We start from the raw sequence: 20,209 nt of genomic DNA on the forward strand, positions 1-20,209 counted from the left end.
CACTGATCTTTTAAAAAAGATAAATTCTACTCTCTTACTGACCACATTGTTATATACCATCAGACATATACCTAAACCTGCAATTATTAAAATAAATACAAACTGCTTTCCAGGGATGCATGTTCTTCATGCTTTCAGATTACATTTTTCTTAATTTTATTATATGCTTCGAGAACAGGGATGTTGAAGGCATTTTTTAAAAGAATTTTTTTAAATGGACTTTCAGAAAGACCCCTCCAGAGGTTACAATAATTACAGAACCTCAGTAAACAGTAACTCTGGTCAGAATGAAAAGAAAAGTGGATCTTTCCTCTGCCTGAGCTGCAAAGCACTAATTATGTCATGGTGGCACAGTGCGATTTGTATGGAAATCGCCGGAAATGGCCATTAAGGCAAGTAACTACTGCAAGCTGAGCACTTTACGCTTCTCTCTCCTCCCACCAAATATAATAGTCTTCATTTTAATGTACTTATTAAAAATGAAAAATATCTAGTCGTGAGATTAAGAACAAGGGGATTGTGCTTTTTCTCCCACATCTTTCTTCTGCCACAGTATATTGACTGCAGTCTACAGTTGGCATACAAGAAGTTCCACTTATTTTTTGGTAGGGTTACTCTGGAGCAAATAGACTGCAGGTCATGTGAGTGGTCTTAACAAGCATAAGACAAAGACTTTCTTCCTTACAGGGGAACTTGTGCAACCCCCCCTCCCATTATTTGTATGCTGCTTTCCTTTTTCTGCTCCTCAAAATATTATCTGTATTTCTGTGGCTCATGACATTTATGCCACAGCCCAGAGAATCTTTGACCCTATGATAAGACATACATGAATATACCAAGGTACTCTTGACTTTTCTCTTTTTAACATGCTATTGCCTCATTATTTGCCTCATTCCATGCAGACCTCAGAGCAGCTTCCATATGTTTCCCAGATGGTCTACCATCTAGGCAGGCTATAGTGCCAGACCTGCTTTGCTTCAGCTTGTTCCTTCAGACCATTCTCTGGGATACTCCTGGGTTCTTAGCAAACTTGTGTTGTCCTGCAAGCAGCAGCTGCAGCACATGTGGCTTAGTGAACTTCTCTTCTTGCCTGTTGCCACCATGAAGTGAAGATTGAGAAGAATTCCAACTTACATGGTTCTGATCCATGTGAAGAGGACTATGTGGCCAGTGAAAAAGCCAAGTCGCCAAACCATGAAAAGGATGGATCATGGTAGGGAAGTGCTGTAGCTCAGTGGTAGAGCACACGATCTGGATGAAAAATGTCCCAGGTTCAATCTCCAGCAACTCCAGGGAGGGCTGCGAAAGCTTCCTGCCTGGTAACCTGGAGAGCTGCTGCCAGTCAGTGTAGTGTAAACAACACTGAGCTGATTGGACTAATGGTCTGTCTTGGTATCAATGGAGGCTGGTGGCTCTGATGTCAGTGGGGTGGTGAATCTGCTCTGAGTTTCAGACAGAACCAGTCAGAATTCTAAATTGGTGCTGATTGAAACACACAGCAGATTCACCACCCCACTGGCATTGGAGCCACCAGTTTCCACTGCTTCGTTTTAGGCAGATTCCTATAAAATTATGCACTGTGTGAACCAGGTTCCTACCCTCATTTGGATGTAGCTCAATAATAGTAGATACAAAGTGCACTCTGTAATTTACATTATCTGCAACTGCAGCATAGTCTGCCCTTGTTGTAATTTAAGTTATGAGAGTGACTTGTGTGGTCAGATCTGCATATTGTAATTAGGGATGAACAAATCTGTCAAATATATTATACACACACACACACACACACACACACACACAGCCCAGTAGCTGAAGCTCTCTGGGCAGTTCACAAAAATTAAAACCAAAAACCACACAGTAAGAAAATTATTTTTTTTAAGTCTTTCCATTTCTTATTTTTCCACTCTCTTTGTCCCAAAGTTTGAGATTTTTTAAAACAAGTATGTATGGAAATTCATTAGACTATTTGTATGTAATTTTGCCCAATGCACACATTTTTGCAAGCAATTTTTCTAATATAAAGTTATTTTTTTTATTTATTTATTATTTTATTTATTAATCGCCCATCTAGCTGGTCACCCAGCCACTCTGGGCGATGTACAACATACAATAAAACAATAAAATTCTACAATAAAAACATTTTCTAAAATACCCTAACCCACCCCAAATGCCTGCCTGAACAGCCACGTTTTTAATGCACGACGAAAACTCATTAAAGAGGGGGCATGACGGAGTTCCCTAGGGAGGGAGTTCCACAGAGTGGGGGCCACTACAGAAAAGGCCCTCTCCCTCGTCCCCACCAGTCTAGCTGTCCTGGCTGATGGGACAGAGAGAAGGCCATCCGAGGCTGATCTTGTTAAGCGGCCTGTCTGGTGCTGCTGGAGGCGCTCCTTAAGATAGGCTGGGCCGGAACCATATAGGGTTTTAAAGGTCAAAACCAACACCTTGAATTTGGCCCGGAAAACAACTGGTAACCAGTGCAACTCCTTCAGCACTGGAGTGATGTGATCTCGCTGGCGGCTGCCTTTAATCAGGCGAGCCGCCGCGTTCTGTACCAGCTGCAGCTTCCGAACCGTCTTCAAGGGTAACCCCACGTAGAGCGCATTACAGTAGTCTAAACGAGAGGAGACCAGGGCATGTACTACTGATGGGAACAGATGGTCGGGAAGGAAGGGGCACAGCCGCCGTATCAGATGGAGTTGATACAGCGCTGTCCAGCTCACAGCTGACACCTGAGCCTCCATGGACTCCAAAATGACCCCCAGGCTGCGGACCTGGTCTTTCAAGGGTAGCCGTACCCCATTCAACACCAGGTCAACATCCCCTAGCCTCCTCTTGCCTCCCACCAAAAGTACCTCAGTCTTGTCAGGGTTCAGCTTTAGCCTATTCCTCCCCATCCAGCCACTCACTGTCTCCAGACATTTGGACAGGGATTCTACGGCCAACATTGGTGAAGATTTGAATGAGAGGTAGAGCTGCGTGTCATCCGCATATTGATGACACTGCACCCCAAACCTCCTGATGATAGCCCCCAGCGGCTTCACATAGATATTAAATAGCATCGGGGAGAGGATGGAACCCTGTGGCACCCCACAAGTGAGTGGCCACGGGTCCGAAACCTCCTCTCCCAGTGCTACCCTCTGGTACCTGCCGGAGAGGAAGGAACGGAACCACCGCAATACGGTGTCTCCAATGCCCAACCCCTCCAGGCGGTCCAGGAGGATACCGTGGTCAACGGTATCAAAAGCCACTGAGAGGTCGAGGAGAACAAGGAAGGAGCATTCACCCCTATCCAGAGCCCTCCTCATATCATCTACCAAGGCGACCAAGGCCATTTCTGTCCCATGCCCAAGCCTGAAGCCCGACTGAAATGGGTCTAGATAATCAGTTTCTTCCAAGTGTGCCTTCAACTGCACCGCCACCACCCACTCAATCACCTTGCCCCAAAATGGCAGATTTGAGACTGGGCAAAAGTTGTTCAGAACTTGAGGATCCAAGGAGGGCTTCTTTAAGAGCGGTCTTATCACTGCCTCCTTGAGGGCTGATGGCATCACTCCCTCCTCAAGGGAGGCGTTCACCACCGCCCTGATCCCCTCACTCAGTCTCTCTCTGCAGCCCATAATGAGCCACGATGGGCAAGGATCAAGTAAGCAGGTGGTCGGCCTTACAGATGAAAGCACCTTGTCCACTTCATCAGGAGGAAGAAGCTGGAACCGATCCCACAAAACCGGTTTGCCACAGGCCGCCTCTTGCTCACTAACTGTATCCACAGCATGCAGAGTAACACACCTAATCTGATCAATTTTATCTGCAAAGTGCCTTGCCAAGGCCTCACAGGAGGCCTTAGAATGCTCCAGTGGTTCTGGAGCCACAGGACCGACCAGGCTCCGGACCACTTGGAACAGCCTCCTGGGACAGCACTCTGCAGACGCAATGGAGGCAGCAAAATATTCCTTTTTTGCTGCCTTCACTGCCACGTGATAGCCTGAAGATACAGCTCTAGCCCGTGTCTGATCGTCTTTGGAGCGAGACTTCCGCCACCGGCGCTCTAGCCGTCTCACCTCCTGTTTCAGAGCTCCTAACCGCAGATTGAACCATGGTGCAGTCCGAGCCCTGTTCAGGGGGAGAGGGCGTTTCGGAGCCACCTGATCTAATGCCCCAGTGATTGCGGCATTCCAGCCACCCACCAGGGTCTCGACCGACTGGCCGTTGGCGTGCCCCAGAGAATCCCCAAGCGCATTCAGGAATCCATTTGGATCCATAAGATGCCTGGGGCAGACCATTTTAATGGGTCCTCCACCCCTGCGGAGGGGTTGTGGAACTGAGAAGTCCAACGTCACCAGATAGTGATCTGACCATGACAAGGGGGTAGTGGATATACCCCCGACTTCCAGATCACTCCCCGCTTCTCCAGAAACAAACACAAGGTCTAGTGCATGACCGGCTACATGGGTGGGCCCAGTTAGAATATGGTGCAGCTCCCAGGAGGCCATGGTCTCCATGAAGTCCCGAGGTGCTCCTGTGAGGATGGCCTCCGAATGTACGTTGAAGTCCCCCAACACCAATAAGTTAGGGGATTGTACACGCACATCAGAGACCACCTCCAGCACCTCAGCCAGGGAGTCAGTCGTGCAGCGGGGTGGACGGTACATGAGCAGAATCCCCAGACTGCCCTTCGGGCCCAACCTCCAGTACATGCACTCAGCAACCTTGGTCTCCCGGAGAGGGGGCCTGGTGAAGACCAAGGACTCTCGGTAGATAACAGCCACTCCCCCTTCCCTTTCCCCAGCCCTCGGCTGCTGTGCATACGAAAATCCAGCTGGACACATGGCTGCAAGGGTTGGAGCAGCAGCCTTGGCCAGCCAGGTCTCCGTAATACATGCCAGGTCTGCACCCTCATCCAGAATCATGTCATGGATGAGGGAGGTTTTCTGGGTAACAGACCTGGCATTGCAGAGCAGCAAACGAAGGCCAGAAGATGGGGTCACGCCTCCCCCAGCCATCCTTTGGCTCTGGACAGGCCCGGAGCAGGGGACAGATATTACACATCTCTCCCTTGTTCCCCTTACCTGGCATGGCCTGCCCCTAGCGCTCCGCCAGTGATACATTTTCACTGATGTATGCATTGTATATGCATTTCTCCCTAATCCACATATTTTTTAATTGGAGAAGTCTATCACAAAATTCAAAGAAGTGCGAATTTCGCAAGCAACTGACTTACAGTTTGTGTATTGGTTCAAAGGTGCACAATTATGTACAATTGCAGTAAAATGCAAGCAAAAATATTTAGTAACCTAACTTCTTCTACATTTCATTTCAGGCCAAGGGTTTGATCATACAGCAATAATTATTCTGACAACATACGCTGGAAGATTTGGCACTGAGTAATTACCCAAAATAACTAAGTGCAGTTATTCACCTGAAAAAAGAAGAAGCCTGAAACATACTTTTTAATATCAAAAACTCAAAAGTGCTTCTCAATTAGCAGGGCATAGTCTAGCTGAAGCTATCATGGTGCCATCAGTTTTGCATTTCATAGTTTCTTCACCCTTTCTCCCTTTAAAGGGTAGCTTGAAAGATCCCTCACTTCAATCTGAATTACAATTTTACACATTAAGTTTAGTTTTTTTAAAAAATGAATTATAAACCTTGGACTACAGAAATTTACTAGGAAAGGTTCACGATGATGTTCCCACATCACTTACAACTGCCTGCTGACCAGGCAACGTGATGCCGTGGTGTGCTGCTGTCAGCTGCAATTAACTAATGAGAAAGTGAACCACTGCATGCCTGGATAGATGGAAACAATAAATCATACTTATGAGAAACATTCAAAGAAATTCAGCTTGGAGAGGGGGAGCTGCCATCTATATATCTCATTGCAAGAAAAGTAATTACACGCACATAGACTTAACAACACTGCCCTATTACATTAGACCACGATAACTTCAATTAAAGGTCTAAATATAACATGGCGGCAATCTGTCATGGGTTCCTTGGCAAAGCACCAAAATCTACTTCACAATTTAGGGTGCTATCTTATGCATGTTTCGACAGAAAAAAGTCCTACAACTCTCAGCATTCTCTCAGCATGCTGGCTGGGGAATGCTGGGAGTTGTAAGACTTTTTTTCTGTCTATACATGGATAGGATTGCACCTTTAATGTGGTTTATTTTTGTCATCTAAAATAACTTCTGAAACATTTCTCAGGCTCTCTTGAACTCATTGCTAGCACTTGGAATGGATAGTCAAAGTTCAGCATTTATCTGTCAGGAAGATCTCCAAAGATTGCTAAAGGCTTGTTTGTTCCCAGAAGCATAATCCCAATAAAATGCCAGGTCTCAGATCTACTTGTTAAATACTTATGTTACTGTTTTCTGAAAGATGTGAAAGCTCAGTTGCCATTTAAGTATTTGCTCTTGTAGACTGTGCAAAATCCTTCAGGCTTCAATCCTATACACACTAACCTGGGAGTAAGCCTCACCGGATTCAATTCAATTGGAGTAGACAAGCGTAGGATTGCTGTATTGGTCAATAAGCTGATTCATAAAAGATAAAGTGTGCAGATCCTCTGTTTTATGAAAACTCCTAGGAACATTAGAAAAGCCCTGCTGGATCAGACCAAAGATAGATCTAGTCAACATTCTGTTTTTGACAATTTATATATTACATTTCTATACTGCCCAATAGCTGAAGCTATCCAGATGTTTCTGGGAAGCCCACAAGTAGGGCATGGTGGCAATAGCTCTCCTGTGCTGCTTTCTCTGCAAAAAGCCATATTCAGAGATGTATCTTCTCTCTGACCCTGGAGGATACATCAAGCTAACATGTCCAATAGCCACTGACAGACCCATCTTCCATTAATTTGTCTCATCTCTTTTAAAGCCATCACAGCCAGCAGCCATCTCCAAATCCTGTTAGCAGCAAATTCCATAGGTTAATTATGCACTGTGAAGAAGTGCTGTCTTTACTTTTCTCTTTCGCAACTAGCTTAAGAAAGCTTAAGCTAACTAGTGTAACTGCCTTGCTGATTCAAGAATTAGCCAGGGCTAGGAGCTCAGGGCTGTTAAAGTGGGTACTAGAAAACAAGGCATGATCTTCCCTTTCTAATTATCCCCAGATCAACATAAGAAGAAATGTGCTGTATCAGATCAGACCAAATTCCAATCCAGTCCAGCCTTCCGTTTTCACAGTGGCCAACTTGCTGCATATGGGAAGTCCACAAGCAAGGCATGAGTGCAATAGCACCTTCGTGGTCATGTTTCCCAGAAACTGGTATTGATGTTGTTGTTGTTTATTCGTTCAGTCGCTTCCAACTCTTCGTGGACCAGCCCACGCCAGAGCTTCCTGTCACCCGTCGCCATCCCCAACTCCCCCAAGGTCGAGTCTGTCACCTCCAGAATATCATCCATCCATGTTGCCCTTGGTCAGCCCCTCTTCCTTTTGCCTTCCACTTTCCCTAGCATCAGCATCTTCTCCAGGGTATCCTGTCTTCTCATGATGTGGCCAAAGTACTTCAGTTTTGCCTTTAATATCATTCCCTCAAGTGGGCAGTCTGGCTTTATTTCCTGGAGTATGGACTGATTTGATCTTCTTGCAGTCCAAGGCACTCTCAGAATTTTCCTCCAGCACCACAGTTCAAAAGCATCTATCTTCCTTCGCTCAGCCTTCTTTATGGTCCAGCTCTCCCAGCCATAGGTTACTACGGGGAATACCATTGCTTTAACTATGCGGACCTTTGTTGTCAGTGTGATGTCTCTGCTCTTAACTATTTTGTCAAGATTTGTCATTGCTCCCCTCCCAAGAAGTAAACGTCTTCTGATTTCCTGGCTGCAGTCAGCGTCTGCAGTAATCTTTGCGCCTAGAAAGACAAAGTCTGTCACTGCCTCCATGTTTTCTCCCTCTATTTGCCAGTTATCAATCAAGCTGGTTGCCATAATCTTGGGGTTTTTTAGGTTTAACTGCAATCTTCTTTCACTTTCATCATGAGGTTCCTCAGCTCCTCCTTGTTTCAGCCATCAAAGTGGTATCATCTGCATATCTGAGACTGTTAATGTTTCTTCCAGCGATTTTAACTCCAGCCTTGGATTCATCAAGCCCAGTACGTCGCATGATGTGTTCTGCGTACAGGTTGGGTGAGAGTATACAACCCTGCCGTACTCCTTTCCCAATCTTGAACCAGTCCGTTGTTCCGTGGTCTGTTCTTACCGTTGCTACTTGGTCATTATACAGATTCCTCAGGAGGCAGGTAAGATGACTTGGTATCCCCATACCACCAAGAACTTGCCACAATTTGTTATGATTCACACAGTCAAAGGCTTTAGAACAGTCAATAGAACAGAAATAGATGTTTTTCTGAAACTCCCTGGCTTTCTCCATTATCCAGCGGATATTGGCAATTTGGTCTCTAGTTCCTCTGCCTTTTCTAAACCCAGCTTGTACATCTGGCAATTCTCATTCCATGAATTGCTGGAGTCTACCTTGCAAGATCTTGAGCATTACCTTACTGGAATGTGAAACAAGTGCCACTGTTTGATAGTTTGAACATTCTTTAGTGTTTCCCTTTTTTGGTATGGGGATATAAGTTGATTTTTTCCAATCTTGTGGCCATTCTTGTGTTTTCCAAATTTGCTGACATATGGCATGCATCACCTTGACAGCATCATCTTGCAAGTTTTAAACAGTTCAGCTGGGATACCGTCGTCTCCTGCTGCCTTGTTATTAGCAATGCTTCTTAAGGCCCATTCAACCTCACTCTTCAGGATGTCTGGCTCTAGCTCACTGACCACACCGTCAAATCTATCCCCAATATTATTATCCTTCCTATACAGATCTTCCGTATATTCTTGCCACCTTTTCTTGCTCTCTTCTGCTTCTGTTAGGTCCTTGCCATCTTTGTTTTTCATCATACCCATTTTCACCTGGAATTTACCTCCGATGTTTCTAATTTTCTGGAAGAGGTCTCTTGTCCTTCCTATTCTGTTATCTTCTTCCACTTCCGTGCATTGCTTGTTTAAAAATAATTCCTTATCTCTTCTGGCTAACCTCTGGAATTTTGCATTTAATTGGGCATATCTCCCCCGATCACTGTTGCTTTTTGCTTTCCTTCTTTCTCGGGCTACTTCCAGCGTCTCAGCAGACAGAAATCTTGCCTTCTTGGTTTTCTTTTTCTTTGGGATGTTTTTTGTTGCTGCCTCCTGAACAATGTCGTGAACTTCTGTCCATAGTTCTTCCGGGACCCTATCTAGTAAATCTAGTCCCTTAAATCTATTCTTCACCTCCACTGCATATTCATCAGGAATATTAGTGAGCTCATATCTAACTGATCTGTGGGTCTTCCCTATTCTCTTTAGTCTGATTCTACATTGGGCAATAAGAAGTTTGTGATCTGGACTACAGTCACCTCCAGGTCTTGTTTTTACTGACTGTATAGATGTCCGCCACCTTTGGCTACAAAGGATGTAGTCAATCTGATTTCGGTGTCGACTGTCTGGTGAAGTCCGTGTGTAAAGTTGTCTTTTAGGTTGTTGAAAGAGAGTGTTTGTTATGCACAGTGAGTTGTCTTGGCAAAATTCTATCAGCCTATGACCCGCTTCATTTTGTTCTCCCAGACCATGCTTGCCTGTAATTCCAGGTGTCATCTGACTACCCACCTTAGCATTCCAGTCTCCTGTAATGAAAATAACATATCTTTTTGGCGTATTATCCAGTAGGTGCTGCAGATCCTCATAGAACTGATCTACTTCTGCTTCTTCAGCATCTGTGGTTGGGGCGTATATTTGGATCACTGTGATGTTAAATGGCTTACCCTGAATTCGAACTGAGATCATTCTATTGTTTTTTGGATTGTACCAAGCACTGCTTTAGCCACTTTATTATTCATTATGAAGGCTACTCCATTTTTTCTGTGGTCCTCTTGTCCACAGTAGTAGATCTGGTGGTCAGCTGATATGAAGTGGCCCATTCCAGTCCATTTCAGTTCACTGACACCCAAAATGTCTATATTTAATCTTGACATCTCCCCAATAACCACATCCAATTTGCCCTGGCTCATAGATCTTACATTCCAGGTTCCTATGGTGTGTTGATCTTTAGAACATCGGATTCGTCATTCACCACCAGCACTGTTGGCCACTAGCCATCCTTTCGGCTTTGAGCTAGCTGCGTCATCACATCTGGGGCTAATTGAACTTATCCTCTGTTCCTCCCCAGTAGCATTTTGACCATCTTCTGACCTGGGAGTCCCATCTTCCGATGGTTTACCGACATGCCTCTGGTTGTACTGATCCATTTAGTTATCACGGCAAGAATACTGGGGTGGGTTGCCGTTACCTTCCCCAGGGATTGTATTTAGTCTGACCTCTCTGCCATGACCTTCCCGTCTTGGGTGTCCCTTCACGGTTTAGCTCATGGCATCATTGAGGTGCTCAAGCTCCAGCACCATGACAAGGTAACGATCTCCTTGCTGAAGGGTATTGATGTACTGGAGGTAATATTTAGCCATCATGACTAGTAGCCACTGATCATAATAAAAAGGTATGTGTACATCACACTGCTGAATTTGTAGGGGCTTTGCAATGGGGTCCATCTCCCTGTACTGAAAGAATGAGCTATCTTCTTTGCACCAGTGTAGAAGCTTAATGCTGAGCCATATCCTTTGCTTCCTCTGCTCAACACAGCATACCATCAGGATAATGTAGCAATATATCTTCTGTCTGTTGATCTATCTGTCTGTCTGTCCGTCCGTCCGTCCATCCATCCATCCATCCATCCATCTATGAATTATAATTCCTGAAAGGATATATACTCATTCCATATCTATCCCCCTTAAAATGTTTTTTTTTTTAATTTATAAAATTATGAGTTGTCTTGGCAACATACAATTTAAAAATTTCAAAACAATATCATATAAACAAATTAAAAATGGGAGATAACCATCTTTAACCATCTTTAAAAATAAAGAATGAAGTCAATTACATTTAAATCATTCAAAGGCCGTGCAGAACACAAATGTTACAACCAACCACAGAAACAAAGATGGAGCTAGTTTGACATACTAGGGAGAAAGTTTCACAATTGGGGTGCTGGCACAGAAGAGGCCCTAGCCTGTATTCCCACCAACCTAGCATTTCTCAGTGGTGGGACAGACAGAAAGTCCTCTGAAGAAGATCATAAGCTACAAGCAGGTTCATATGGGAGGAGGAGGCCTTTCAGATAACTTGGCTCTAAACTATTTAGGGCTTTATCGGTAAGAACTACTACCTTCAATTTATAACAATTAAAGCTACAGATATAATTGTTAAAAAATTCACAACAGTACAGAGCTTGGTCTGGATTCTTCAACTCAAGCCCCTTCACAAATCCTGAATGCTCCATTATGGGCCCAACTCTCAATTTGTGCAGCCCTAGAAATTACTCAAACTGTCCCCTCCCCAGCAATCATTCCTGCCATCCATGCTAACAAAAAACTACCACCACAAATGAAAAATAGTCTAAATATGAGTCAATAGAATCAGAGATTATTGTCAGAATGTAATAGATGGACACTGGAACCAGCCCTAATTTCAATTTAAAAGCCTCTCTGTGTTTTAAGGTCTCTTTTTATGAATTTTTCGAATAGCTTCTACAGTACTTCATGGAAAAATTGTACATCCCAATAAAAGGTTTTTCTGAGGAATTCATTCATTTTACTAGAAGAGAAATTCTCTTTCACTAAAATGTCAGGCTAAATGCCAGACAGATAGCCAGCTTCTTGTGAGCATTCACCAAAAGCTGTTTGTTTCGTTTTCCCAAAGGCAAAGAAAACCTGACTCTGAGTGATGTGGCTGGCTTCCACTGTAAGTCAAGGTAAACTCATTTCATCCACTTGACAGTGGAATGAGAATCTCCAGTGCAAATACTGCATTAGAAACACAGTCTCCTCTTTGAAAATTAATGAAAATTAAATATTTGTATAATAAGCTGGATATCTGTGTTTCTAGGAACTTTTCATCTTGAGTTGTGTCAGGGGAAAGGGAGAAGTATAGATGTGACAGGAGAAGAAAGAATTTAATATTAATATGAGTGTCAATAGAGTAAAGATGGGGTTTTTTTGCAATCTTATTTTCTTCTCTGATTAAGGCAAAATAGGCCACACTCATTCTCTATTCCGACTAGTAAAAGCAATGCAATGAAATGGTTACACAGATCTAATCTACCACCATGGGACTGCATTCATCCTGTCAGAAGATTTATTTGGATAAAATAACTGTTTGTTTGACTGCAGATAATTTCTTTGGATTAAAGGCCATTACTTGCAGTGCACTTCAGATCTGACAGAATAACAGATCCGCATGGTGCAACTCTTAAGTTCAAGTATCTATCAAGGGAAATAAATACTTGGTTTTGATTTGTGTAATTTTAATTTCATCTGCAATGCCGAAAAAGATATTCACAATGGACTTTAAAAATCAGACAAGTTCCATGGTTTTTTGTAAGGTGCATTCAGCAAAGTAAATAAATACTAACAGGTGAATTAGTATTTGAAAAGTAATATTGGCTGTAGTGACATTTGGATCACTATATAGCACCCTGTCATAGACCAGAACCCCAAACCCTCATCCTCAGAGGATCTTGACCCCTTGTCCTCTAGGACTCAGAGGGGACCTAGAGTCAACAGTTCTGGAAAAGGATTCAATCACAGATAGGCATCATGAGGTTCCACCTCCCAAGACCTAGTTCCCCAGAAAGATCCCAGGGTTTGGATCCTCTGTTATCAGAGGAGGTTTCCTGAGGTCACTCTCATGCCACTGCCACTCCTACATCATTGCAGCTTCAAGCTGCTAAAACAGGCCAAACCCCTTTAAGAGACAAAGCCTCAGTCAGTGTAGAGGCATAGCCAATCAGTCTAAATGTGGTCAACCTCCTGCTTAAGGCTCAGTCTTGATCTGCTCCTTGCTGGAGCAACATACAGACAATCCTGTTGGACCTCCAGCCCCACTCAGAGTTTGCCATGGTGCTGATCTCTTCTTATCTTGCTTCCCTGAGTAACATGACCTAACCTGACCCCTGCTAAAGAGCTGACCCATTGCAGAACCTTGCAATCCAAGCTACATCACAAAGCATTGACAGAACTCAGGGCCTGAGGCAGTACACATCCTATATTTGGCAAATAATTATGTTGACATTTAAATGACTAATATTGACCAGTGGGGATTTTTGTTCAGATTACTCTTCAAAATCCACCTTTTCTGTGATGGCTTTGGGTTTGTCCCCCAAATCTTCATCCCCAACTGAAATGAAGTCTAAGTACATGTAACTGCACTTGCCCTTGTTATCCTTCCCAGACAATAAAAACATTATATTCTAAGCTTCTTGTTGGCAAGGACATCCATCATAACCATCATCATCATCATTATTTGAATTACCTTCTATGTTTGATGGCATTATAATTATAATAAATACTGCTGCAACAGCAATATCCCTCTTATAAAAGTAGTAGAACAATGGCTTCTAGCACTTCAGAATCCATAAATTGTTGGATTCTATAGCAAAAGTCCTGATAGTTCATTTCTTTCTTTCTTTGATAATACTGGACAGCTTCTGAAGAAATGCACAAGACGGAGGAAGCCTTATGAGCTGGTGAACAGGGTAAAATGCTTTAAATAAAAGGTATAAGTAAAAAAAAGTATGGAACAATCCATCTTCCTTCATTCATTCTCATCTTCAGGAAGTCAAAAGTTTAAGAACAACCTAAGCATGAGACAATGGCTTAATAGTTACCAGTACGTATCTCTACAATGCTGAAGTAATATCCCTGTAATGTTTCCATAATATCATCATTTGTGACACAAGACTTGATTAAGCATCTCACACAAATGTAAGCCCTGGCTCAAAGGAAAGTACTGATACTGTAGTGTAGTATTTCTGAGTCAGATTCCAGCTCATAGCTTCCAGAAAAAAACAATGATCATACTTTTTGACTTAGGTAGTGTGATGCAGAGTTCCACCATCCAAACAAGATAGAGTCATGCAGATACAAGAAAGGAAATACTTACATGCAATACGAACATAGGCCTTCCTGCTCTTGGTAGTGCCTGCTGAGCTCCAGGCAACACACTGACACCAGTAATCTTCAGGTCCAAAGAGTTCTTCAACTTGCTGACGTGAAATCTCAATGCTTACTTCTCGAACAATCAGTCCTATCAAAACAGAATAGATACCCCCATGTGTATATTAGAAGTTAGAGAAAAGATACTGTTTGAATTGTAACAGCAATAGACATGTAACTCATTGATGCAGTCAGGGCAAAGGTTACATGAGAAGGGTACATATTGAGTTTGCCTTTGAAACATATGTACTTCTTTCAAGTTTTGAGTCATAAGAACTGATTAGCTTTCAGACTCAGAGCTGCTTCAGACATTCCAAATAAGCAGAGAAAGTGCACCTGCTGAGGTCCCTTGGACCTCATAGAATCATAGAATAGTGGGGTTGGAAGGGGCATATGAGACCATGAAGTCCAACCCCCTGCTCAATGCAGGAATCTAAGTCAGAGCATCCCTGACAGACAGCTGTCCAGCTTTATCTTGAAGGCCTCCAGTGTGGGAGAGCCCACCACCTCCTTAGGTAACTGGTTCCCTTGCTGTATTGCTCTAACAGTCAGACCTGCTTTACTGAAGAAAAATATCAATAGGGAAAAAGTTCTAAAACCTGAATGAATGCACATGTGTGCCCCCCCCCATAAGCATTGGGGTAATAAAACAACCAGGGATAAAGCTAGACTGTGTCCCTATTTTATCCAGGTCCCATATCCAGTCTGTCAGCCCTCTCAATCAATTCCCCAGTTCTAGCAGCTCTGACTCTTTATTTCCTTTAGGATTCTGGCCTCCTATCCTTCCTTTTCTGTCCATCATCCCCTCTCTTGCTTCTCTGTTTCTATCTGCCTTTGGCTTATATCTTCTAAAATTATTTTTTCTCTTCCCAATGCTAACCAGTCTGGAGGGTAGTTCCTTGTTCATTTCTGAAAACTAAGTTTCTGATTCCTTAGCTGAAACTTTATCTCTTCCACTGACCTTCTTATTGAATTTATTATCTCCTGCTCCTCTGAGCACAACTTCCTGACCTTTACATTCTATCTAAACTTTTGATCTCTAAACTATTGGGGTTCATCCAATGTTAGGCCTACTCTGAGTAACTTACTGAAATGAAGGGAACTTCATTTAGACTAACACTGGATACAACCCTTAACCTTTTGGCTGAAACTGACTAGCACACACAAACACACACTTAACCCCCAAATATCCTAAAATCAAGCTAAATACAAAAATGGAGGACATTTCTATTCTTTCACAGCTCCCATGTTCCTTTTAACAAGGGGTCAATACAGGTGTTGTGTGGGGGCTCACATTAATTATAAAAATGCCATTTCTAAAACTCAGCACTACTAAATACTATTCCACAAACCAAGTTTCCTTTTCTATATAAGATTGCTAGGAAATGAAAATAAAAATACCTGGATCTCAATACACAGGTTGACCTTCATCTAATTGAATGGTTATATAGCCCTGTTCACACTTCTAGTGAGATTGCAGCAGCCCAGCCCAGAGTTTTTCTACTGAGAAAAAACTGGAGCTCTCTCTACACAGCTATTTGTAGTCTTCCTGCTTCATGCATTGCAAGGTCAAGTTGATAACAAATGTCCCTAATTGCATATTTGTGTCCTGGAAGTGAAACCAAGAAGGCCCTTTACTTTTGCCTCCATTATCACAAAGGTTCCACTGAGGACATCAGTAATTAATTATCATTTTATACAGTTGTATACTGCCACTTTTTTTTTTTTAATAAATGCATGCCAATCCAATTAAAAGAACAACCAAAAACCTCAACATTATAACAACAGAGGAAATGAAGCATATAAACACAACAGTAATATCTGGTAGGATGGGAAGCCTTGATGAGATATACTATTTCTGCAATGGGTTCTGTGGTATGATATTTAAAACCAAAACCAGAACCATTATCCTTGACATTTTGCCCATCGAATTATGAACTACTTTGGGCAAAACACATAATAGCATTTCACCTTGAAATTAAAATACTCCAAGTATAGCTGTCGAGGTTCAAAGGACTGAACACAGAAAAAACGCATACATATTTGAAAAAGCTGCAAAAACAAATATCTATGCCTTTCTTTCCTTTGAAGAGCTATTTTGATTCCAAGAAGGGGTCCCAGGGATACTATCCCTCCTATTTATGGTGTGGGGAGATCAGCTTATTGTGCTGGGTATTTTGGAATCTGGTTTATTTTGAACTGCATTTTTTCCCAGGTTATAGCTTTTTACCTGTTTTCACAGAACTAGCTTTGGAAATGTAGCCTTTGAAAGCTGACACAGTTATGCTTCAATTCAGTGAGATGAATGACAATAGTTTCAGTACTCTCTGCTTAGATCACACATAGGCAACTTGTAGCTTTTCAGATTTTTTCACCTACAACTCCCATCAGCCTTAGCCAGCATAGTCAATGGTAAGGGATGATGGGTGTTGCATGCCAAAACATCTTGGAGGGCCACAAGTTGCCCACTCCTGGCTTAGATCATAGGCTTGGCTTATAATCATGATGTGTTCGCTACCCTTACAGCAGTATTTTGCTTCAGAAATATTAGTTTAGGAACTAAAATAAACTTCTTGTCAGGTCAGATGACTAAGGTAGCTGTGCAGCTTCAACAACTGGAAAAGGGCTATTTTTTCAGTCTTGCATCAAATCAGCTAAACCAAATCTTATCAGCCTTTGCTAATACAGTTGAAATCCCTAATAGGACAACACTTCCTAGGTGTGTTGGAAGAAATTATATTTGTTAAAGCTTTTGTGATGGCAAAGAATTTATTATGTGGGTATATGATGTGATATTGTAGACCATACGGAATGCCTATAATTTTTCTTTGTGATCATCTGGTGCTGCTGTATAAATGTCTCACATAAATGCTAACTTTAGGAAGAGAATACTTGTGCAGTATCTGAATGTTTACTATTACTTGATGTAGAAGCAAACAAAAGTGCATTCATGCCTTAGTAAGAACATAAGAACATAAGAGCATAAGAAGAGCCATGCTGGATCAGACAAAGGGTCCATCTAGTCCAGCATTCTGTTCACACAGTGGCCAACCAGCGGTCGACTAGGGACCCACAAGCAGGGCATGAGTACAACAGTACCCTCCTACCCATGTTCCCCAGCAACTGGTGTACATAGGTTCACTGCCTCTGGTACTGGATACCAAATACACATAGCCATCAAGACTAGTAGCCATTGACAGATTTTTCCTCCAGGAATTTGTCTAACCGCCTTTTAAAGCCATCCCAACTGGTAGCCATCACTACTTCCTGTGGTAGCAAATGCCACAGTTTAACTATGTGCTGTGTGAAGAAATACTTCCTTTCATCTGTCCTGAATCTACCAGCAATCAGCTTCATAGGATGACCCCACATACTAGACTTATGAGAGAGGGAGAAAAATGTCTCCCTATCCACTTCCTCCACACCATGCATAATTGTGTACACCTCTATCATGTCTCCCCTTACCCTCCTTTTTTCCAAGCTAAACAATCCGAGCTGTTGTGACCTTCTCTCATAGGGGAGATGCTTCGGCCCCTTGATCATTTTAGTTGCCCTTTTCTGCACCTTTTCCAGCTCTACAATATCTTTTTTTAGGTGTGGTGACCAGAACTGGACACGGTATTCCAGCTGTGGTTGCACCATAGATTTGTATAGGGGCAGTATGACATTGGCAGTTTTATTCTCAATAGTAGTGGGGACTAAGGATCACTTCAGATATACTCTTAACTACAGTTAAAAGACCAGGAGCAGAGCATGCTCTCTCCTAGGGATGCAGCTCGCTTTGAGGGGACCCTGGGCATGCTGCTTTCCTGGGGGTGGGGGCATCACCAACAGCCCTGCTGCCACTTCTTCCATTGCCACACAGCCCTCCTTTCCTCCTTTTTTTAAAAAAAAGTAGTGGCAGTGGTGGCAGCCACAGCTCCTTCTCCTCCCTGGTACACTATTTTAAAAGAAAAGATTTTCTTTTACTTAAGTTATGAGTAATGATCTGAACCAATCAGACACTGCCTTTGGGGGGAACATGGCCAATGAGGGCACAGGAGCAGTGAAGGGTGAACTTTATGTCACTCTTGTGCCCTCACTGGCTGTGTCCCTCAAAGGCTGTATCTGATTGGTTCAAATTGCTACTACTCAAAACATACCTTTAAAAAAGTTTACTCTTAAAATGGCGTGCCATGGGGCCTTCTGGCTTGCCCAGCTGGCTGCCACAGCACTTGTTTTTGCTAGTGGAGCTGGGACAGGCAAGGAGGAGGGGTGGGGAGAGGGAAGTAGCTGTCACTGCCAGTTCAGGGGATCATTTGGGATCCTTCCACACCCTGGGTTCCTGGACCTATGCCCAACAGTCTTTTCCTGGCTGTCCCACTGCCTCTCCATGTCCCCTTTTTGGAATAAATCTCCATTCTGACTAGGCTTATGACCTCTGTGGATCGAGAGAACCACAAGCATAAGAAAGTTTAGGTTGAAGGAGGATGTCTGAAGTGTTCACGTAGGCCCTGGCCCTACATGAAATAGCCTTCATATTATTTCCCCAACAGTTTAGTTGTTTGCATTTGACAATTAGATCCAGTTTATAAATTCTGTGTTTCCTCATTAGAAAACTGGTTGACAGGCTGAAATCAGGACTAAATCTAGTTGATTGGATCAGTTGCCAAGGTACACCTCCGCTTTATGATAAAACCACAGTTGACATTTAGGGAGTACCAGGGAAGGTAGTTTCCTACTGTCCTCCCCCACGTTTCCAAGCATATGTCTATTTCTTGGGAACACTGATACCTTTGGCCAGCTCACTAGTTGTACCTGCTGAGTGACTATAGCATAAACAATTAAATGGGTCTGTTAGGAAGGGGTTATGAAACTGAGCAGTCCTTGCACACCAGGAGATCACTAAGATGAAAAAAAGAAGTAAAACAATGAGTTAATTGTTTCATCTAGTTTCTGGCAGATGAGAATTGGCATCACTCATCCAGTTATACACACAAAATCCACAACTGAATAACTGCCAGTAACCTCTGAGAAAAATCCAGGAAATTGCAAATTTGCATACATTAATATATTTGCATAAATTCAAACACCAAGGCTCAGAAGCATGTGCTTTCCATTTAAAGTTATGTCATAACAAACTTAATTGTAGGGGAATAATTGCATGAGTTTGCAAAGACCCAGAATGTTCAATAAGTGCTGCAAACACACTGGATAAAAACCCAGTAATTAAAGAGTGGTAATGAAATGCCTTGTGCCCTCATTTGTGGCACTGCTTCTGCTGTTTTCCATGGTGAGCAGCAATAAAGCCACAACGTCCTGGGACAGAGGAACTCACTCACTGATCTCATACAGTAAATCTCTACATTTTAAATGTAGAAAACAGAAAACAGAACTTTCCTGCCTTAGCAAAAGGCCGAGGCTAAGTACATGCCAAAGGCTCTCAGCCCTAGCCTTCATATAGGGCTGGGAAAGACTCTTGTCTGAAACCCTGGAGAGCAGCTTGTGAATCCGTGTTGAAATACTGATCTCGATGGATCAACGATCTGGCTCAGTGATTAGGTTCACATAACATGATAATCCACACTTAAAGGTTAAGTACGAGTTGAGTCTGGGTTGTCATTCAACTGTGGGTTGTTCTTGAAACATGGGTTATTGTGTTGCCTGAATTCAGTTGTGCTGACAAACCATGGTTATTAACCATAAACAACCCATGACGAGAACCCATAGTTTGTTGTTGGGTTGTGAACTGTGGGTTGTTCATGGTTAACAAACCATGGTTTATTATCGCAGTTGGGTTCAGACAACACAATAACCCACATAACAACAACACTCCCAGGGAGTCCAACATTGCAGGTAGCCATGTTGATCCACAACAACAAACCAGTTCTAGGAGTTTTCATCTGCTAGGCAGGTCTTTTGCAAAGCTAATGGGTCTTAATTGCCCATTGAAGATTAAGCCAATCCCAAATACTGTACATTACAAGAAACAATATGTTGTTGCTGGGAAAATTCACTTTTGGCCAGCTACTGTGAGGACCACAGCTAGGCTCACAGGGAATTCCGAGGAGGGTGGCAGATGACATCAGTGCCCCTGCTAATGAAAAAGTGCTGGTGCTACTTCCAAGTCCTGGTTCCACT

General features: G+C 42.9%; 2 protein-coding genes across 25 annotated transcripts in view; one reads left to right on the forward strand and one right to left on the reverse strand.

The window, feature by feature from the left end:
• UNC5C (unc-5 netrin receptor C) overlaps positions 1-20,209 on the reverse strand; it is a 457,616-nt gene that overhangs the window by 149,166 nt on the left and 288,241 nt on the right. Inside the window, exon 3 of the mRNA XM_084855645.1 lies at positions 14,037-14,180. Within this exon, the coding sequence (XP_084711771.1) occupies positions 14,037-14,180 (144 nt within the window). The remainder of the gene's footprint in view (positions 1-14,036; positions 14,181-20,209) is intronic.
• The window catches only part of LOC146343729 (uncharacterized), a 226,568-nt gene that overhangs the window by 69,413 nt on the left and 136,946 nt on the right, over positions 1-20,209 (forward strand). For 2 of the 24 annotated variants that reach the window (XR_014791993.1, XR_014792004.1), the window contains one exon: positions 11,796-11,847. The exons of the other annotated variants lie outside the window; for them this stretch is intronic. The gene's annotated coding sequence lies outside the window, so the exon portion shown is untranslated. The remainder of the gene's footprint in view (positions 1-11,795; positions 11,848-20,209) is intronic. 24 annotated transcript variants of the gene reach the window in all.

The sequence above is a fragment of the Heloderma suspectum genome, chromosome 5 (genome assembly GCF_057233095.1).
Source record: "Heloderma suspectum isolate Gila_16-S chromosome 5, 16-S_ref, whole genome shotgun sequence".
Classification (NCBI taxonomy): Eukaryota; Metazoa; Chordata; class Lepidosauria; order Squamata; family Helodermatidae; genus Heloderma; species Heloderma suspectum.